Source organism: Procambarus clarkii, chromosome 19 (genome assembly GCF_040958095.1).
Source record: "Procambarus clarkii isolate CNS0578487 chromosome 19, FALCON_Pclarkii_2.0, whole genome shotgun sequence".
Lineage (NCBI taxonomy): Eukaryota > Metazoa > Arthropoda > Malacostraca > Decapoda > Cambaridae > Procambarus > Procambarus clarkii.
In genome coordinates, this window is record NC_091168.1 from 30,638,708 (window position 1) to 30,658,994 (window position 20,287).

Below are 20,287 nucleotides of genomic sequence, written 5' to 3' on the forward strand. Positions count from 1 at the left end.
TCTGCGGTATGCCACCAGACTCATTCCGGAACTGAGAGGTATGAGCTAAGAGGAAAGGCTAAAGGAGCTGAAACTCATGTCCCTGGAAGACAGAAGAGTAAGGGGAGACATAATAACCACCTACAAAATTCTCGGGGGAATTGACAAGGTAGACAAAGACACTCTTTAGCATGGGTGGAACACAAACAAGGGGACACAGGTGGAAACTTAGTACCCAGATGAGCCACAAAGACATTAGAAAGAACTTTTTCAGTGTCAAGAGTAATTAGTAAATGGAATGCATTATGCAGTGATGTGGTGGAGGCTGACTCCATACACAATTGCAAATGTAGATAGAACCCAGTAGGCTCAGGAATCTGTACACCAGTTGATTGACAGTCGAGAGCCAGGACCAAAGAGCCAAAGCTCAACCCCCACAAGCACAAATAGGTGAGTACACACACACACAGAGAGGAGCGTATGTGTCGCTTTTCAATTTCAGACTTGCTTTTAATTATATGGATGGTGAAATATTAAAAAACCTGTTCATGTCTTTTGTGAGACCAAAATTGGAATATGCAGCAGTTGTATGGTGCTCAAATCTCAAGAAGCACATAAATAAACTGGGAAAGGTGCAGCGGCATGCTACAAAATGGCTTCCGGAACTTAAAAACACGAGTTACTAGGAAAGACTAGAGGCGTTAAACATGCCAAAACTAGAAGATTGAAGAAAGAGAGGCGATATGATCAGTTGCAAAATACTAACAGGAATAGACCAAATTGACAAAGAGGAATTCCTGAAACCAGCAACTTCACGAACAAGAGGATACAGATTCAAGCTAAGAAAACAGAGGTGCCGAAAAAATATTAGAAAATTTTCTTTTGCAGAGTGGTAAACGGTTGGAACAAACTAAATGAGAAAGTGATGGAGGCCAATACCGTCAGTAGATTCAAAGCGTTACACAACAAAGAGTACTGGGAAGATGGGACACCATGAGCGTAGCTCTCATCCTGTAACTACACTTAGGTAATTACACTCACTCTCACTCTCACTCTCACACTCACACACACACACACACACACACACACACACACACACACACACACACACACACACACGTATGCATCCATGTGTACCCAAACATGTGCTGCACATGTGAACATGTTAACACACCAACCATAAATATTGAATACCTGTAGTATTTTATGTACCTGCATTTTCCAGTTTTGTAACAGAATGCAGCTCCTGAATAGCAACCAAATGATAGAAAATAAATATGAGGAGAACTTGACATTGTACAACACTTGATAAAATAGGTCATGCCATAGTCATGACATTATCTACAAAGAAAAAAAGCAGTTTACAATGGAGTTCTAGACCAACACGCACAATGAAATCAGAAATGTGTTGAATGAGTAAATATTGAAATTGTATGATGGGATCAGACCCTACATAGGTGTGCGCGTATTCCAAAATATCAAGGTAAGAAAATGCCTCTTCACATAATCAGATAAATGAACAACTTCGTTCTCTAAAGAACTTGAAATGCAACATATTAATTAGCCTTTAAAATATTTGTTCAAAGTTTTTGAAAATTTTATTTGCCAACTCGTTTGCTGTGTTTCATTTTGAAATAAGCCTTGTAAAAACCCTGTACATATACAGCTTGGATTAGTATAGTACACTTTCTATACACAGTTACCAGTTTACCATTTAAATATACAACACTAATGTAACTAAAATATGCAATCCTATACAACAAGAATTCAATTATGCACACCATAGTTAAACATGTATGATTGTTCAAGATACCAGCACACTTCGTCCTATATCATCGCACTCATCAATGCTAGCACAAGATATCAGCTCACTCTCTCCTATATGAAGATAACATCACACTCATCAATGCTACCACAGGATATCAAAACCTTTCTGCCCATATCAAGACATCACTCATCAATACTAGCTATAGGATATCAACACACTTTCTTCTTATCAATATACCACCACATTCATCAATACTAGCACAGGATATCAGTACACATCCCCCTACATCAAGATATCACCACACTTGTCATCGCTAGTGAAAGATAACGTACTATATGCAATAATGTTTGATTCACATTAATAATCACCTGTAATTATACCATAAAATAAATAGTACAAAATTATGACATAATTGACAATTAGGAATTTGAACAAGCAGGTCTTGAATAATTGAGATGTTGAGATAAAGAAACCAAACAACATATGCACAATGAAATCACGAGAGCATGATGAATCTATGAGAAAATATTGAAGCTGTACGAAGGGACGAAACCTGTGTACCTGGATTTGCCAGCCACATGCACATGGTTCGGTCGGAAGCACATGTACCTGGAAAATCCAATAACGCAGGTCAGATCCAATCGTACGGTCTCAATATCTCCTCATAAGCAACATATCTTTCTCTAATACAGCAAAGTATTCTAAACCAATGTTACACAATCTGAGACAGGAGAAGCAGGACAGGACTGCATCTTCTATTTATAGATAAAAGTAAATACAGCATTATGAATGAGTTAATATAAAGGAGGTGAAAATGATTCTATACAGTGAAAATGATTGCAACATACATGACTCAAATTTCAAAATGTTTTGGCAATTCAAAGTTACCCCTTTTTATATCCTAATAAAAAAAAATCCACATTTTCTATTGAGTAACATGTAACAATAAAGTGCAAGGAAGAATTTATTGACTACAACTGAACGCAGGCAGTAACTTCTTCCTACACATTATATAAGGAATGCTAACCCAACATACATGCTGGTTTCACTTGATTGGTCGATAGAATAATACCAAGTCTTGAGAGGCGTTTCCCCAGATGAAGTGCTGCACGGTGCGTAGATCCATACTTGGATCCAATACCTGCATGGAAAACAAATGTTAAAGTACAGAACATATGCCTGCACAGTTATTTACTCACAATACGGTAACCCCTGAACATCTTTCAAAGTTATACGATGGCTACTATTTGAAGTAGCCGATTTTTAAAGACATCCAAGCTGGTGTCAGGACACTTGCCGTCCTCTGGATCCTGGGACTAGCGTAAGTTCGTCTCACGTCAAGGTGTTGTCAGTGTCAAGACCACTGATACACGCAACTTGCCTGATACTGTATAGGTAGGATTTTGACTCCATCTTAATTGTTACTGCCTCCTAACAGTTTCTTTTAAATCCTCAGGTCATTCCAACAAATAAATTGTGCGTCTAGTGGATTCTAATGACCACTCATTACTTTTTTCTTTTTATTTAGGCCTTGGACCCGACATTGAACCTGGGTGGGTTGTTCAATGTTTATTGCTTGCTGATGTGTGCAGAGTCTTGCTTTTAACCGACTCCCTCGAATATGTATATTATTGATTTTTTCTATTAAACTAGGAATCACTTTCTTAACATACAGTACATATATACATGCATGCATAAATACATAATAATACATAAATACTAAATAATTAGCATCTTATTAATTTAAAAAATTATTTTTTTTCAATTAATAATTTTTAATATTTTGTAACTAAAAAATATGAAAAACATTGAATATTTAGAATGTAGAAAAACTGGTGAGAGTAATTACAGTGGTCATTATTCTGTGCATTTTGTAAAAATGTCAACAAAATTAAATTACTGTACTAATACACTTCTGAAACAAATTTATCCAAAAATTTTTTTTTGTGATTTGAGTATTGTGTCAACAAATGTACGGCAAAGAACCCCTTACAGAATTACTTCTTCCAAAAGGCAACTGTTGTGGGGTTGCATCTTTGGGAAGGTCAGTAGTTTGACCTTGAGGGGGGATGGGGGAACCTTGATACAAGCCTAGAACTATGTATGTGTGTATACTGTGTATATCTATGTACATACATACAGGCATATACACACACATACACACACAGGGGCCGGTGGCTGACTGGACAGCACGCTGGACGCGTGATCCTGTGGTCCTGGGTTCGATCCCGGGCGCCGGCGAGAAAGAATGGGCAGAGTTTCTTTCACCCAATGCCCCTGTTACCTAGCAGTAAAATAGGTACCTGGGTGTTAGTCAGCTGTCACGGGCTGCTTCCTGGGGGTGGAGGCCTGGTCGAGGACCGGGCCGCGGGGACACTGAAAACCCCGAAATCATCTCAAGATAACCCTGATGCTCCTGTTACCTAGCAGTAAATAGGTACCTGGGAGTTAGTCAGCTGTCACAGGCTGCTTCCTAGTGGGGGAGGGGGGTGTTTGGGAAAAAAAAAAAAAAAAAAAAAAAAAGAGGAGTTGAGAGGCTGGCCAAAAGAGCTCTGCAGAGCTCAACCCCCGCAAGCACAACCAGGTGAATACATACATACATATACTGTGTACTCACTTATCAGTGCCTGTAGGATCGAGCATTGGCTCTTGGATCCCGCCTTTCTAGCTACTAGTTGTTCATAGCAATGACTCCTGTCCTATTTCCCTATCATATCTAGTTTTAAAATTATAAATAGAGTTTGCTTCCACAACCTGCTCCTTAAGTGCATTCCATCTTCCCACTACTTTCATGCTAGAAGAAAACTTCCTTACATCTCTATGACTCATCTGAGTTTCTAGCTTCCACCCATGTCCCCTAGTTCTGTTAGTATTCAGTGAGAACATTTCGTCTATTTCCACTCTGGCGATCCCCCTAAGTATTTTATGTTTTTATCATATCGCCCCGCTCCCTCCTTTTTTCTAGTGTCATCAGGTTCAGTTCCTTCAGTCGCTCTTCATATGCAATCCCTTGCAACTCTGGGATGAGCCTTGTCAAAAACTTCCGAACCTTTTCCAGTTGGATTTCCTTGATAACGTGTTGAAGCACATTTGTGTTAATGCAATAATATATAGTATGCACATTTTATATATATACAGTACATTACAATACCTCTGTAAACAAACAGCAGTATAATTTATTCCAGACCTGATAAGTTTTCAGTTAAAATTAAATAAATCTGCCAAGTTATAATCCTCTCACCTTGTCATTGCACAGGAGCTGAACACGTTCTTCAGCAATTGATGCCGTTTCTGCTTTATCGTCACTCCCTCGGTCATTGTTATTATTAGTAGTTGAACCTGCATCACTGCCGCCACCTAAAACTTTCTCGTAAACGTGCTCTTGCACTTTTCGGATCTGGATGAAATCATTAGCACTTAACCGATCCCTGAAGAAAAAGCAAACAGGTACATCAATGACAGAAATTACATACAACAAGCATTACAAAGGAACTACAGAGATCATTTAAGAAGCAAATGGTTGGATTGACTGCATTTACCTGAACCTAAAAAATACCAGCATTGAATGTAATTAAACTCCAATTTCTGGATGAGTCCCAGTGGCTTCCTGAAGCAACCTGGGCTCCTGCCAGAAAAAGCCTTTGACAGTCCTAAGCAAGTGGCTGTTCTGGAAGCTAAAACATACAAGAGGGATGACAGGTGGACTGCTGACACGGATGAAAAATAATATCACTGACAAAAAAATGAGAGCAGTGATTAGAGGAAATCCAGAGGGAATTCACAGCAAACATGAATATGTTTGCTGATATTGCTAAACTAATGAAAAAGAGTAAAACACCCACATCACTGTCATGCACTTCAAAATGACTTAAACCAAATAAGCAAATGAAGCAACTTAATGATGGGTGGAATTCATTGTAAATAAATACCTCATAATGAGATGTAAATTAGGAAAAAACAGGATACACGCAACCTACAAATTATGCGGGAAGACATTCAAAACTTGGACAAAGAATGAAATCAGAGGACCAATAGGACCACATAAAATGTATCATGGAAGAAGCCTATGCTACACTTGCAAACTTTTGAATTGCTATTAAATACATGAATGGGGAGATACATTTCTAAAGAATTTGTTCACAACATTCATGAGACTGACATTGAAGGCCGTAGCAGTTGTATGGTGTCCATATCTCAAGGAGCACAATAAAATAGAAATGGTATAAACACATGCTCAAATGGCTTCCAGACCTAAAATAAAATGCTATTAGAAAAAGCGAAATAGGGGCAATATAATTACCACGAACAAAATTGTACAGGAATCGATAAAACTTACATGGATGAACTTTTAAACAATATGCTACAGACTCAAGCTAATAAACAAAGGTGCCAATGTGTCCAAAAGGTTCTAATTTGCATACTGAATTGTGAATGGTTAGAACTATTTAAATGAGAGGGTAATGGATGTCAAAACCATCAACAGTTTCAAAGTGTCACATGACAAAGATTATAAGGAAGATGGGACACATGAAGTGTACCTCCAATACTGCAATTACACCGAGATGATGAGAGACGGGCCTACTTCTTTACTTAAAATGGAGCAGTAACTTACTTTTTCTCTCTCTTGATACCAGAAGACGCATGTGGAAGCAGGAAGAAATAAACTTTGTTCTTGGGTTTGGGAGAGGTCTTCTCGACCACAATGTCTAGTACCCAGGGAGGTACAGTTTCATTAAGCAGAACACCTTCGGTATCACCACCTGCATCGCCACACAGCAATCTATACAGCGTCCTTCCTTGTATTTCACTGTGCACACAAACACCACCATAAGCACAAAAGAACTAAAGTTTAGTTACAATCATACAATGAAAAATTGAATATTCACAACTTAATTTATATTATTAAGAACACAACTAGACATGGTTTGAGTACATTAGGGCAAGGGGATAAATATAAAGTCAAGTATCAAAGCAATATATATCATCTGGGTTATTGATTTATGGAGCAAATTACCAGGTAACAAAATAGAAGTGGGATTGCTGGACTGTTTCATGCGCAGGTTAAACATATACCAGTGGATCCTCACTCTAACCAACTGTGCCCCTAACAAATTCCTGGAAGGTCTTAATGGATAGAATTCAGTAGAACATGAATACCTTTGATTAAGTGAAGGACTGTTTATTTAAGCCATCGCCAAGGCCAAGCTGTATTAGCATCATCAATGAGCTATCTAATCCAAGTGTAAACAGCCAAAAGTGAATATTATACGACACGTATTATTAACGCTCGTCATTACCCAAAGGATTTTAATTCAAGTTCAAATATGAATAAAATAAACAAAAACTTTAACAAAAATATGAAAAGTCAATGTGTTAGAAAACCAATCATTAGATGCTTGGCAGAGTCAATGTTGTATTGGTAATTATTACATTATCTTCACAGTAATTTGCCTTTCTGGAGGGACCAAACGGTGGCTCCTTAAAGATACTTTGCTGACATAACTCCCCACCAATAAGTCACATCAGCCTTCAGGGTGGTGAATGGCCTACTGGGGACCAGAGCTTCAACATGGCCCCCTCAGAGAGGAACAGGGAGCAGGCAATTGTTATGATCACCCTCCTACCTTGAGGTTACCTTGAGGTGCTTCCGGGGCTTAGCGTCCCCGCGGCCCAGTCGTCGACCAGGACCTCCTGGTTGCTGGACTGATCAACCAGGCTGTTGGACGTGGCTGCTCGCAGCCTGACGTATGAGTCACAGCCTGATTGATCAGGTATCCTTTGGATTTATGGATTTGGACCCTCACCAAGAAAACAACCAGAAAACAAGAAAAGCAATACAGACAACTGCAAGCATCACAGAAGAATACTTTGTACGTATCTAAATATGATTCAGGGTTATTATGAAATTATTTCGCTCTATTACTCTCCCACAAACCTTTTAGATGCATTATAGTGGATGTGGGCCCAATGATTTTGTTACTGGAGAAGAGAGGTTTCCTGGTGTCTAAATCCCTTATGAAAACATCAGCTTACCCCATATAGTTCACTCAAGCGAGCACACACTGGTATATGAATGAGTTTGGGGTCAGATATAAATAAAAACTGCCTCTTATGGGCTGAGAAGCCTTCTGCAGTTTATTAATTCTAAAGTTTCACAATACAAAGCACTTCTTGAAACAATTCTAAGAAGCATAACTCTCTCATATAATATACTCACACACACAGACTTTCTCATACAAACACTCATACATTTCTCACACACACTTTCTCATACAAGACATTTAAGATACCTTATTATAACTGGTGTGTGTGGAGGAATAGTGAAGTATTCGTTGCCTGGTCTCGGAGTGTGACCATTGTGGTTTGTCACCCCACCTTCTGCTCCTTCTCCAGTTTCATTTTCTTCAAATAAATAAGTTCTTGGCCAGTGTTCAAATAATGCTTTTAATAGTAATTCACCATAATTTACTGGAAAAAAATAAGCATAATTAAGTAAAAGCAATAACAATATACACAGTATATTAAAATACAAGCAATATACACAGTAAAGATTTTTTCTTATACAAAAAAGTTTCTTAATTATATACTGCTGGTGCGTTATAAAATGCAATCTGTTTACCAATAGCTATGAAGCCGTGTCTTGCATTTAAGGAAAGCTTGAGACACGACTACGAGCACAAAGTGCTAAGAAAATTGGCATTGTGTTAGGACTAAGGATAAGTTGAATGAATTGCTTTAAACTCAGCTAGTGAAGGCAAAAGATTTGCTTAATACATACTTTTAAGATCAACTCCATCTTGAGTGGGAAAGTCTGCTTCTTTGGCCGATACCCAAGCCGACAGACAATCTACTTCATCACGTTTCTCTGCTAAATGGATTGTCAACATCTGTGAACACAACAATCATATTTGGCTATATAAATGAAAAAGAGTTTCAGCTTCAACAAACTTATCGTTGCAGTTGTTAACTACAAATGGATGAATTATCAGCAGATATATGCACAGTCATTACCAAGTCTATAATCTTAACTTTAATGTATACTGTACAATCATATTAAAAATCTAAGAAAATATAAAGAAACTAAAACCAAGCTCTGAGGAAGATACACCAGCACTGGGAGTCTTCAAGCATCTACACAACAAGATACGAAACCGGATTTCTGGGAAAATCCCCACAACAGATATGATTCTGTACTAGCCATAAATAACACCACCACAGCTATGACCCTGCACTAGTCATAAATAACACCACCACAGCTATGACCCTGCACTAGTCATAAATAACACCACCACAGTTATGACCCTGCACTAGTCATAAATAACACCACCACAGCTATGACCCTGCACTAGCCATAAATAACACCACCACAGCTATGACCCTGCACTAGTCATAAATAACACCACCACAGCTATGACCCTGCACAAGTCATAAATAACACCACCACAGTTATGACCCTGCACTAGTCATAAATAACACCACCACAGCTATGACCCTGCACTAGCCATAAATAACACCACCACAGTTATGACCCTGCACTAGCCATAAATAACACCACCACAGCTATGACCCTGCACTAGCCATAAATAACACCACCACAGCTATGACCCTGCACTAGTCATAAATAACACCACCACAGCTATGACCCTGCACTAGCCATAAATAACACCACCACAGCTATGACCCTGCACTAGTCATAAATAACACCACCACAGCTATGACCCTGCACTAGTCATAAATAACACCACCACAGCTATGACCCTGCACTAGTCATAAATAACACCACCACAGCTATGACCCTGCACTAGCCATAAATAACACCACCACAGCTATGACCCTGCACTAGTCATAAATAACACCACCACAGTTATGACCCTGCACTAGCCATAAATAACACCACCACAGCTATGACCCTGCACTAGTCATAAATAACACCACCACAGCTATGACCCTGCACTAGTCATAAATAACACCACCACAGTTATGACCCTGCACTAGCCATAAATAACACCACCACAGCTATGACCCTGCACTAGCCATAAATAACACCACCACAGCTATGACCCTGCACTAGCCATAAATAACACCACCACAGTTATGACCCTGCACTAGCCATAAATAACACCACCACAGCTATGACCCTGCACTAGCCATAAATAACACCACCACAGCTATGACCCTGCACTAGCCATAAATAACACCACCACAGTTATGACCCTGCACTAGCCATAAATAACACCACCACAGCTATGACCCTGCACTAGCCATAAATAACACCACCACAGCTATGACCCTGCACTAGCCATAAATAACACCACCACAGTTATGACCCTGCACTAGCCATAAATAACACCACCACAGCTATGACCCTGCACTAGCCATAAATAACACCACCACAGTTATGACCCTGTACTAGCCATAAATAACACCACCACAGTTATGACCCTGCACTAGCCATAAATAACACCACCACAGTTATGACCCTGCACTAGCCATAAATAACACCACCACAGCTATGACCCTGCACTAGCCATAAATAACACCACCACAGCTATGACCCTGCACTAGCCATAAATAACATCTTAAGGCCTAGTATTCCATTACTGGGTGTAAATTTAAATACTTACTCCAGTTTTGAGATCCACTGTAAACCAACTAGGAACATAGATAGGCTTGTTTCTCTTCTCCTTTTCACTGTCAAAATCAACTTTCCCCAATTCTTCTACTTTTGCTGCCTGAAAAAATGCAATAAACCAACATTTCTAAATTACTGTTTATAACTGTAGAGAATAAGTCACAATAATGTGGATAAAACAAATTTACCAACCCAACTATATGAAATGAACTTAAAGCCATGATACACACAGGAATCACAATAACGTGATACATGGCATGGCGCAATCGACTTGGGCGCGTCTGGGATTATCTCGGACGTAGGTTCGAACCCTCATCACGGCCCTTGTGGATTTATTCATTTAGAACGATGATGTTTCGACTCGTCCAGAACTATCATTATCAAGCCATGACATAACAAGAGCCTTATTAAATTGAATTATATTGATTCTCTCTTCCAATTTTTCAGTGATGTAACTTGATAATAGTACAGGACAGATTGAAACATTATCACTCTTATTTAATTTTAAGTGCATGGGATGGATTATTCTCATACTGTTCTGTATATGCAGTGTAATAACAGCAGAAAACTCCATTTTATTGTTCTATGAATTTAATATTTGTATCACTAATATGCTCACCATATTTTTGAGTATGCAAAGGTCCACATATTTAACACATTACACGTTATTAAATAACATTACTGCAATAAACAGAGAAAAAAAAACAACGAGAAGCATTGAAACAACTGGGTAATACTATCTTTATGGCAACTCCCACCACATGGCTTAGCTGGAGAAGACCGCCCCGAGGTCTGGACCATGCCAGCACCTGCGTCATCATAGACTTCCCCGCCATATCACCACCAAAATGTCTCATAGGTTTTTTGCTTTCCGAGATCAGCAAATGCATTTAAACAATATTAGAAGGAAAAATAATTTGTTCCAGTTATTTTTCTTGCGCAGAGTGGCATTGTCGGCTATTAATAGCTGGCCTCCCAGGGGTTAAGTGTTAAATGACCCAGATTAGGTGCTGAATTTTGCAGAAATTTTAAGCTTCTACTGATCTGTTAGAATACAACAAATGCCTAAATTCCACTAGAAAAAATGTAATTCTCATGCACTTAAATATAATCACTTATGAGCTATTATGATACTAACCTTTAGAATATCCCACAAAACTACATTTTCCTCAGTGTCACGAGTCAGTAAGTGTCGTTTGTCGTTGAGGACTGTGTACTGCTTGATGGATGGACCACCACGAATATTCCAATCTGGCTGTGTCATTACAGGTCGAAGTTCTTGTTCCTCTTCGTTGTCACAATAATCTTCAACGTGCGATGATAACCTGTTGTTCAGTGGCTGTGGAGGTGATAAAACAAACAAGTCCTCAACCACCGTCTATGGCAAAACAAAACTGATACCTTACATATAGATGAATAATTATATAACATCTATAACAATAACTTACAAGATCACAAAATAACCATGGACAAAATATGAAGCAGTTCTAAGAATTATCAATTGCTATAACTACATATAATATAGTACTACTCTAAAATAAGAGCTAATTTTTGTCTATACCAAGTTTACAAAATTACACATATTAAACTTTTAAATCCTTCATGGACTTATATGGATACTAAAGTGAAATTTGTACAGTATTGAATATCTAAGTAACAGTAATTATAGTGCCTGATGTCCTGGACAGGAATCCTCTACTTTCCTAATTTCCTACAATCTCAACTAACCAAATAAATTACCTTTTAGTTTATTTTCTACAACAATAGTTGCCAAACTCATGGATTTTACTGCTAGGTGAATAGATGCATCAGATGAAAGGAAACATGCGCAACCATTTCTGTCCCACTCAGCAAGGCTCCCCCCCCCCCTCCCTCGGTTCTGAGCCAAAGACATAGAGCACTGTGCTACTATATGGAGAGTGCATGACAGGACTCTGCTGGCATCCAATCAATTCAACCATATCAGCTTTATCAAATCTAATGCTTTTTATCATTCATATTTTTTATTGTCAAATATCACACTTTCATCTAGAAAATATGGTTGTAATCCAATTTAAGAGATATGAATATAAAAGGTAGGTGTAAAATGTCTTTGATATCTGAAAGATCGTTGCCAAGAGTGGCCCACAGCTTGACTTTTCCATAACAACATGGCTCGTCCAGCATTTCCAGCTGGAATTTGTCTAACTGCCTCTTGAAATCTTCCCCTTGTGTTCAATGTTTTGTATAACTGGTAGAAGGAACTTGAAGAACTGTGGGGTTTTGACTGTACCTCATAATATAATGACACACATTTCTGCCTGATAGTAAAATTATACAAAATAAGACATACTTACCCAACATCTTATGGCTGAGTTTGTAGTGGCTACATAGAGTGATGAATTATCTGGAGTTAAAAGCATCTTGAGAATTGGGGCAGCTTCTTGACATAACAAAACGTATTTATCTGGTGTACGCGTTTCACACTTGTAAATGAGTTTATCTCTTCCCCCCGAGTATACAGAAGTGAAGGTCTCATTTGCCTGGAGGAATAACAAATACAAACGTTCTAGGAAGAATTTCCATTTAAGAAAAGAAAAACACTTTCTAAGAACTTTCTTGTAAGCTAAGAACACTTATAAGCATTTGTCAGTAGTCAAGACATACAGTATTTTGCTAACCATGGGCGAGATTCATAAAGCAGTTACGCAAGGACTTACGAATGTGTACATCTTTCCTCAATCTTTGACGGCTTTGGTTGTTACATTTATTAAACAGTTTACAAGCATGAAAACTTCCCAATCAACTGTTGCTATTATTATATACAGCCTCCTGGTGCTTTGGAGCTCATTAACCGTTTAATAATTGTAAACAAAGCCACCAAAGATTGAGAAAAGATGGACAGGTTCGTAAGTACATGAGTAACTGCTTTGTTAATCTGGGCCCATGTTTTTAAACAGCGAGATAGTGGCAATGAATAAAATTTTGTTCTGCGTATGAATTCTACAAACCAGCAAAACCAGATGTCTACAGTTATAGTACTGCAATCTCAAAAGCAGTACTGTATATTCACACACAAAGACTTAACTGGTTAGTGAAGAGATTAATTTAAATTCATCAGTCTAAGAGCTACGATGGGATTGTGCTGTGTAAATACAGTTCTCTACTGTTTTCACCTATGAAGTCATGGCGATGGTCATAATACTCAGTACCTGAAGAGCCCAAACGCCTTCTTCGTGGATCCTGATGGTTTTGATGCACCGCTGCTGACCTAATGACCACAGTCTGACTGTGCCATCAGAGCTGCCCGATATGGCTTGAGTGCCATCACGATTAACTATTAAAGCCTTTACATTGTCGGTGTGACCTGCATCAAAGACAAACATTCAGATTATCAGGCAAGAATCACAAACTATTAATACTAATTATACTGTACAGAATTCTTCAAGTTTTCACTTAAAACAAAATGAAATCAAATTTTATATTAATTTAAATAGTTCTACACAAAATCACATAAATATTTTAGTTTCCAAATAAAAGCTCCTTATGGTTTTTAAGAATACAATAATGTACAGTACATTATTATCATTGTTATTCTTATTCTTATTCTTCTTATTATTATTATTCTTATGAAGGGATGCCAGGTCTAAGCCCAGTGATGAGACAGGCAGTCGTGCAGCACTATAATACAGTACAATATAGGTAACAATGATAATCTGCATTAAATTTTATGTTAGGTACAAGTCCTCCATTCAGATATTTATGCATCTTGTTGTCCCTTAAACATTCAATGTATTATCACCTTAGACAAATCTGTGCAAATGATGCTTATGAAACATTGACCCAACTTTGATCAAATGTTACTCAAGCACATTTTGCCCACTGGGGGGGGGGGTATTATATATACAGTATACATATATAAGATAAAGAATATTTTGTATTTCTTGTACAGTATCCAAAAGGCAATACCTTTCTGATGAAAAGCATACTGACCCCTTATTCATGCACAATGTACAGAGCAAAATTAAAATACAATATCATAAAATTTACAAATTCCTCTTAGAGCAACTGATATCATTTTACCTCAATTTATCACATCAAATATTGTTCAGTAAAATTACAAGTACCAACAAATTTATTTTTACCTTTCAGTTTCATTAGTTTATTGCCAGTGCGGGGATCCCAGACTCTAAGCTGCTTTTCAGTGCTGCCGCTCACGATCACGGTTCCGGGCGCATTCATGGCCAAACTATAGATGGAGTCTTTATTGCCATTTAAGGATGATGCTGAAAATAAAAATAGTAGTGTATGGATTTGATTTCCCATATACAGGCATAAACAAATATTTATATGTGAATGCAGAGTTATCTACAATAACATGGCTAAAACAAGTAACACAACCCACACGTATGAAATGAAAGTGACGACTTTTCAGGTCGTCCTGGACCCTTATCATGACATGAATTTGTATTTATTAGTACTATACCGCTGATAGAAGACGAATTACTGTAGTTATGGTTTACCATAACAGCACAACGTTGAGAGGATGGCAAGTACAGTAGTACTTGACACTAGTGGCACATTGTTATCACATCATGTCATCACAATAGCTCATAACTAATGTATATATATGTAACTCATAACACACAGTATATACATTTGTTTACAGTATTTTTATGTATTAGAACATTCCAGTAAAAATTACAGTAACTATTATTAAAGTATAATATTACTACTGTATTATACATTTTCAGTGTGCATCACAAACTGAATTCCTAGTAATTTGTATATTCTTGTTATATCTATAAAATGCATAGGCGTGTTTATAGAGTATTGTTTAGTAATGGTGTGAGGAGAGGTACAGTATATATGTGCCTTCATACATGTTGTATCAGATCAAGTCTTGGATGCATGATATTACATCATTTTGCCTGTGTTGGCTGCGTGGACAGTACTACCAACAGTAGATGTTACCATCGGGGATATTAATTTCTAAATGTATTTAATGTCCAGGTAGGAGTATGTGTGTCAGATTCTATTATTAGTGAATTACTTAGTTTATGTTATGTTTTGGCAAGTTGTGTATAGAGGGACTTGCAAGTCTTGTTACTGATGAAGTATTGTTGGCAGACCCGAGTTTGCAGCCGTAGCAGGCAGACCCACACCGCCGTTGCTGGCTTGTGGACACTGCAAGTACTTGGAGGACTGCTCTAGGTTAAGTGTAGATCAGAGTTTTGATAGGTCATAGGTTGAGTTAACTGTCTAGTAAACAGTGATTTTCTTATGGAATTAATTATATCTTAATTTTAAGGAGCGTACCTAACCTTCCTAGGCCTAATACACTGCTATCTGAGGCCTAATATAGTACATGTGTGTGCTATGCTAGGCCAAGGAATATTACGTTTGGTTTTTAGCTTTATTTTTCGGACTATAAAATGAATAGTACCAAAGTCTACTATCTGTCAATTACATCTATGTACATTAGTACACATACTTGCAAAAGGTACTATCTAAATGAGAGGATGAGTTGATCTCTTCCATACTTGGGATGTAACTCAAGCTCATTCACTCCTCCATGTCCATGCACGGTTTTAACCATGCAACCATGCACAGGTTAGCCTGTAACCTAACTTTTAAAACAAAATGCTTTTAGATATCTGGAAAACTGCAAATGTTGTACCAATGTTAAAGAAATGGGCACCCTGACTGGGTGCCACCAATCCTTAACTGTATGTCTCTATTCTCACAGCAGTGATTGGGTACTTTGTTGTCAAATGATTAGGCAGGTTATATTACAGGGAAACTTAGTGGGTAAGGCTTACCATTAGCTAAGGCATGGGAAAGCTCTCGGCCTGCTAACAGGAGTCAGCAGTCGTATGTTCCTGTACCCAAATGTATAAAAGGATGGGGGGGGAGGAATGAGGGGTGGAGATACAAGTGTCTGAACAAAAGCCTGACTCAAGGCTGGGCTAGAGGAGAAGACTTCCCAGAACCCACTCCAGGTATATGAGATAGGAAATGATGACTGATGTCTGCAGGAGCCACCGAGTCACTGAAATGTGTGAGAGGTTACAGAGTGACATGATTGCCTTGTGTCTTCCCAGAGCTCTGAAACATTCGCGTCAATACCTGGTGACGGTGGATAGAGGTGTTTAAACACATCGTTAAATTTGTTCAGAGCTTTGTTTGGCGATTCATGCATTGCCATTGTTTGAAAGGGGTTGTGTGTTTAATGATTTCCTTTGTGCTCTGGGTGGGTGCTTCACCTCTATAGTGGGCATGATCACTGATCCTTACTCCCCAAGAAGAGAACAATAGTAGAAATGGTGTTTGTCTCTGGAGCCTGTCCTCAGTTGAGAGAGAAATTATAGGAGCCTGACTGTGCCAATGCCATAAGCTCAGGGGTACTGCAAGGGACCAGTCTAGCATTAGTGCTTCCTCACTGGAAACACACTCCAAGAGAAAATAGACTGTGCTAAAACCACTGCAAATTTAACAAAATATTTAAGAAAAAACAAAGACTGGACACCAAAAGCACAGCACTCAGTGGGAACTGAATTGTTGCATTAATCTAAGAACAATTAGAAGGTGGGGCAGTAGCCAATATCAACCTTGCAAGAACAGCTAGGCAGGTACTTCTAGGTGACTACTACTCGTCTAGCCATAATTCAGTGTAATCACAATATAAAAGCAATACAAAAATATTTGACCAATTACAAGTAACACACCAACTGAAAAGGAAGTTTACAAAGTAAGACTAACAAAGACACACGATACTTTTGTCTCAATTTGTTAAGTAAAACACACATGAAGTATTGTTACAACCATATACACATAACCAACACCAAAGATAAGGAGATTATTTTGAATAGTTTCATTTTTCTTTTGAAGCAAAGAATGTGCAAGGCAGGGTAATTATGAGGAGAGAATGGTCAATGAGCATGACTACACAGCACTTGGAAGGGGTATGAGGACAAGGAGCTGGGACAGAGCAGAGGGATGGAATGGTGCCCAACCACTTCAACTGTCAGGAATCAAACGCCGACCTGCAAGATACTGAGGCCGTCACTGTGCCAATCAGTCCAAGTGGTTGGACCAAGAAGTGTAATTAAACCAAAAACTTGATTTCAGCTATACATTTGTCTTACAAAGTTACTGTGCAATATGTATATACATATTTTCCAATGGACAGGATGCAAGTTTTTCAAAATGAAAATGATTGAAAATTACCGTGTCTGATGTACAGTACCTGGACGGGTGCCTAGCTAGCATGATGAAACATACTAAAATAAATTCCCCAAAATGCTATCCTTGCATCTTATATACAGTACTGGTAAATATGGTACAAGTAACCCTAAATATTCTTATAACATTCTAGAACACTAAAAATGACTGCAACATATCTTACTTGTAACTGTATTGTTGCTAGCTGTTAGAGCTGTTAAAGTTTGAACATCCCAGAGGAAGATTGCCTTATCTAATCCGGCAGATGCCACTTGCTCACGATCTCGTGCATACGCCAGGGCTTTCACGTAATCTTTGTGAGTTCGTAGAGTTGACATGCAGAAACCCTGTACGAAAATAAAAAGTCATCTATAATGAAATATACGATAAAACACTGATTGATACCGAACCGTGAAATTGGATTTCATGTACAGTACTGTATTTATTTAAATATTTTGTGCCGACTTCTTTGAGAGCAAATCCTGGACAGAGAAATAAGAAATATCAAATTATTATTCCAAGACTATCTACTAATGTACAGTACCATGAAAATATAGTGTGAAGTAAAATAAAATGCCCTTTTCTGAGCATTACTTCAATAGGCTCAGTAGCTCCTCTTAGCCTAATGCATTGAGTTTATCGAGAGAAACACATTACTGGCAGGCTTTGAGTAACTCTAAATGCAGTTGGGAACTCAGGTGGAGAGCATTTGCCAATCCATCAAGAGGTGAACTGCTCACTGAATCTACAGAAAACAAAAGAACCGTCACTGACCAACTACTATGGCCACCATAAGATGGCAGTATCAGCACAGAACCGGGCCAGGGAAGGAAGGCCACCCCCCTCTCTCTTTGCCATGTTAAATATATCTCGAGTAAGGTGGGACATGATAGGCAAGAACAGGGAGTTAATGAAGTTAATGCTTTACTTCTGAGAAAGCTCCCCTCACTCAGGGGAAGTGAGGGGAAGCTTACTCAGAAGCTCCCACAAGCTTCCTCCTCCCCAAGGTGCTACACACTAAATGCTTTAGAATAAAAAGAGATGTGGAAAATAATCCACAGTCTAATATACAATGCCAAAACAATACCCATTGGACTTGAGATTAAGTCATGAATGCCAAGCAATACTGCATTACAATTGGCTTGGTTCTCAATGCACAATCTGGGAGCCCGGGTTGGATTCTCGGGTGGGAGAGACATAACTGAGCACTGTCCTGCAAGATCCAACACTGTTGTCAATCCCATCCTCCTCCCCTTCCCCCACCACTAGCTGATGCTAACACACACACACTCATTACTATATCAATAAACTACATGAACATACCTTGTGAGCATTCCATACTTTCACTGTAGTATCTGAGCTGGCTGATATTACTGCAATGGAAAACAAATTTAATTGCAATAGTTATCTGAAAATCAAATGGAAATACATATTATCCAAATCTCTTGCACAAGTCTCTATATTTTCCTCTTCTCTTTTGTTTCCCCTTCAGCCCTCTGTCCCTGTCTCTCCATTAGTTGTTGACATACAGAACACAATAAATTACCGACAAAGAAACGATAGCATGACTGTCTGGAACAAATGTTGTGGGGGATTCTATAATCTGACCCTACATTAGAATAAAACACGTCTAATTCAAAATGTCTTCAGTTTCTGATGGAAACCCTTCACTGAACATGTATAGAACATGGAAGACTGGGGTTATTAAACCACTTGCCTAACAAGTAATTTTTTTTACAGAACCAGTCCATTAAAAATGCAATGTATTATTACAAATTAAAGCACTGTAATATTAATGTTTTCCATACATTGGCCTTGACAGGTTAGGTGGGTTGCTCGGGTTCATATATTTCTAGTTTGACCAAACAGTTGCATTTTTATGTTTCTGGTTAGGGAAAACACGTTAATTTTTACAGTGTGGCAAATTGAGAGAAATGGCTGGTTTGTCAACTGTAAATTATTATTCAAATTTGGCCACTTGGCATGGATACACCAAATTAAAAACTAATAATAATAACAAACTTGACATACTCTACCAGTTTTAGAACCCTACAATTCGTACTAAAGGACCGTACTAAGAGGTTCTTGAAGCCTCAATGTGAACTCATAATGAAGTACAGCACCCTGAACACTGATATAGACTTCCACAAATTAATCTTTCACCAGTCTTATTTCTCTATAATGTTAACAACACAAAAATTCAGCTTAAATAACCTCAATAAGACTGAAATGATAAATCACAATCAATTAATAAGCAACAACTCACAATTTTTTCCCCCACAGCATAGTACAATGTCATTAACCCAATCTGTATGGTGTTCCATAGACTGGATATATGGCTCTTTCTGGTTCTTGCAGTTCCATATCCGAATGATGGAGTCGCGGCCTGCTGAATACAATCTTTGCAGGTATGGATCATACTGTAATGAATTAACGGATGATCGATGGAACTTCTCCACTTCATCACGAATGACGAAAGAAATCTGCAAAAAAGTTTCAAGATTTCACTACGGCTACATGTATTATATTACAAAATAAATTTACATTTTGATTTCATATTTATTTTGGGGGAGGTTTAAAGGGGCAACAACAGCATGGCAATCAATTTTTGCTCTTGCTCTAAACATTTAAAACAGAAAATTAACTGAATATTATTATTATAAAACAGAGAATCAGAAAATATTTTAAAATTTCACCAAAATACT

The 20,287-nt window shown here is 38.1% G+C and overlaps 1 protein-coding gene across 6 annotated transcripts in view; it reads right to left on the reverse strand.

The window, feature by feature from the left end:
* The window catches only part of LOC123757424 (WD repeat-containing protein 48), a 32,998-nt gene continuing 12,711 nt past the window's right edge, over window positions 1–20,287 (reverse strand). For 4 of the 6 annotated variants that reach the window (XM_045740986.2, XM_045740985.2, XM_069327211.1 and 1 more), the window contains 13 exons: window positions 19,849–20,065; window positions 18,906–18,955; window positions 17,767–17,929; window positions 14,504–14,644; window positions 13,571–13,725; window positions 12,716–12,901; window positions 11,518–11,718; window positions 10,372–10,479; window positions 8,526–8,634; window positions 8,038–8,215; window positions 6,360–6,554; window positions 4,989–5,175; window positions 1–2,888 (listed from right to left, as the gene is read on the reverse strand). In XM_045740986.2, coding sequence (XP_045596942.1) covers window positions 2,793–2,888; window positions 4,989–5,175; window positions 6,360–6,554; window positions 8,038–8,215; window positions 8,526–8,634; window positions 10,372–10,479; window positions 11,518–11,718; window positions 12,716–12,901; window positions 13,571–13,725; window positions 14,504–14,644; window positions 17,767–17,929; window positions 18,906–18,955; window positions 19,849–20,065 — 1,986 coding nt within the window. In that variant the 3' untranslated portion in view covers window positions 1–2,792. The remainder of the gene's footprint in view (window positions 2,889–4,988; window positions 5,176–6,359; window positions 6,555–8,037; window positions 8,216–8,525; window positions 8,635–10,371; window positions 10,480–11,517; window positions 11,719–12,715; window positions 12,902–13,570; window positions 13,726–14,503; window positions 14,645–17,766; window positions 17,930–18,905; window positions 18,956–19,848; window positions 20,066–20,287) is intronic. The other 2 variants (XM_069327209.1, XM_069327210.1) reach the window with 2 other exon arrangements.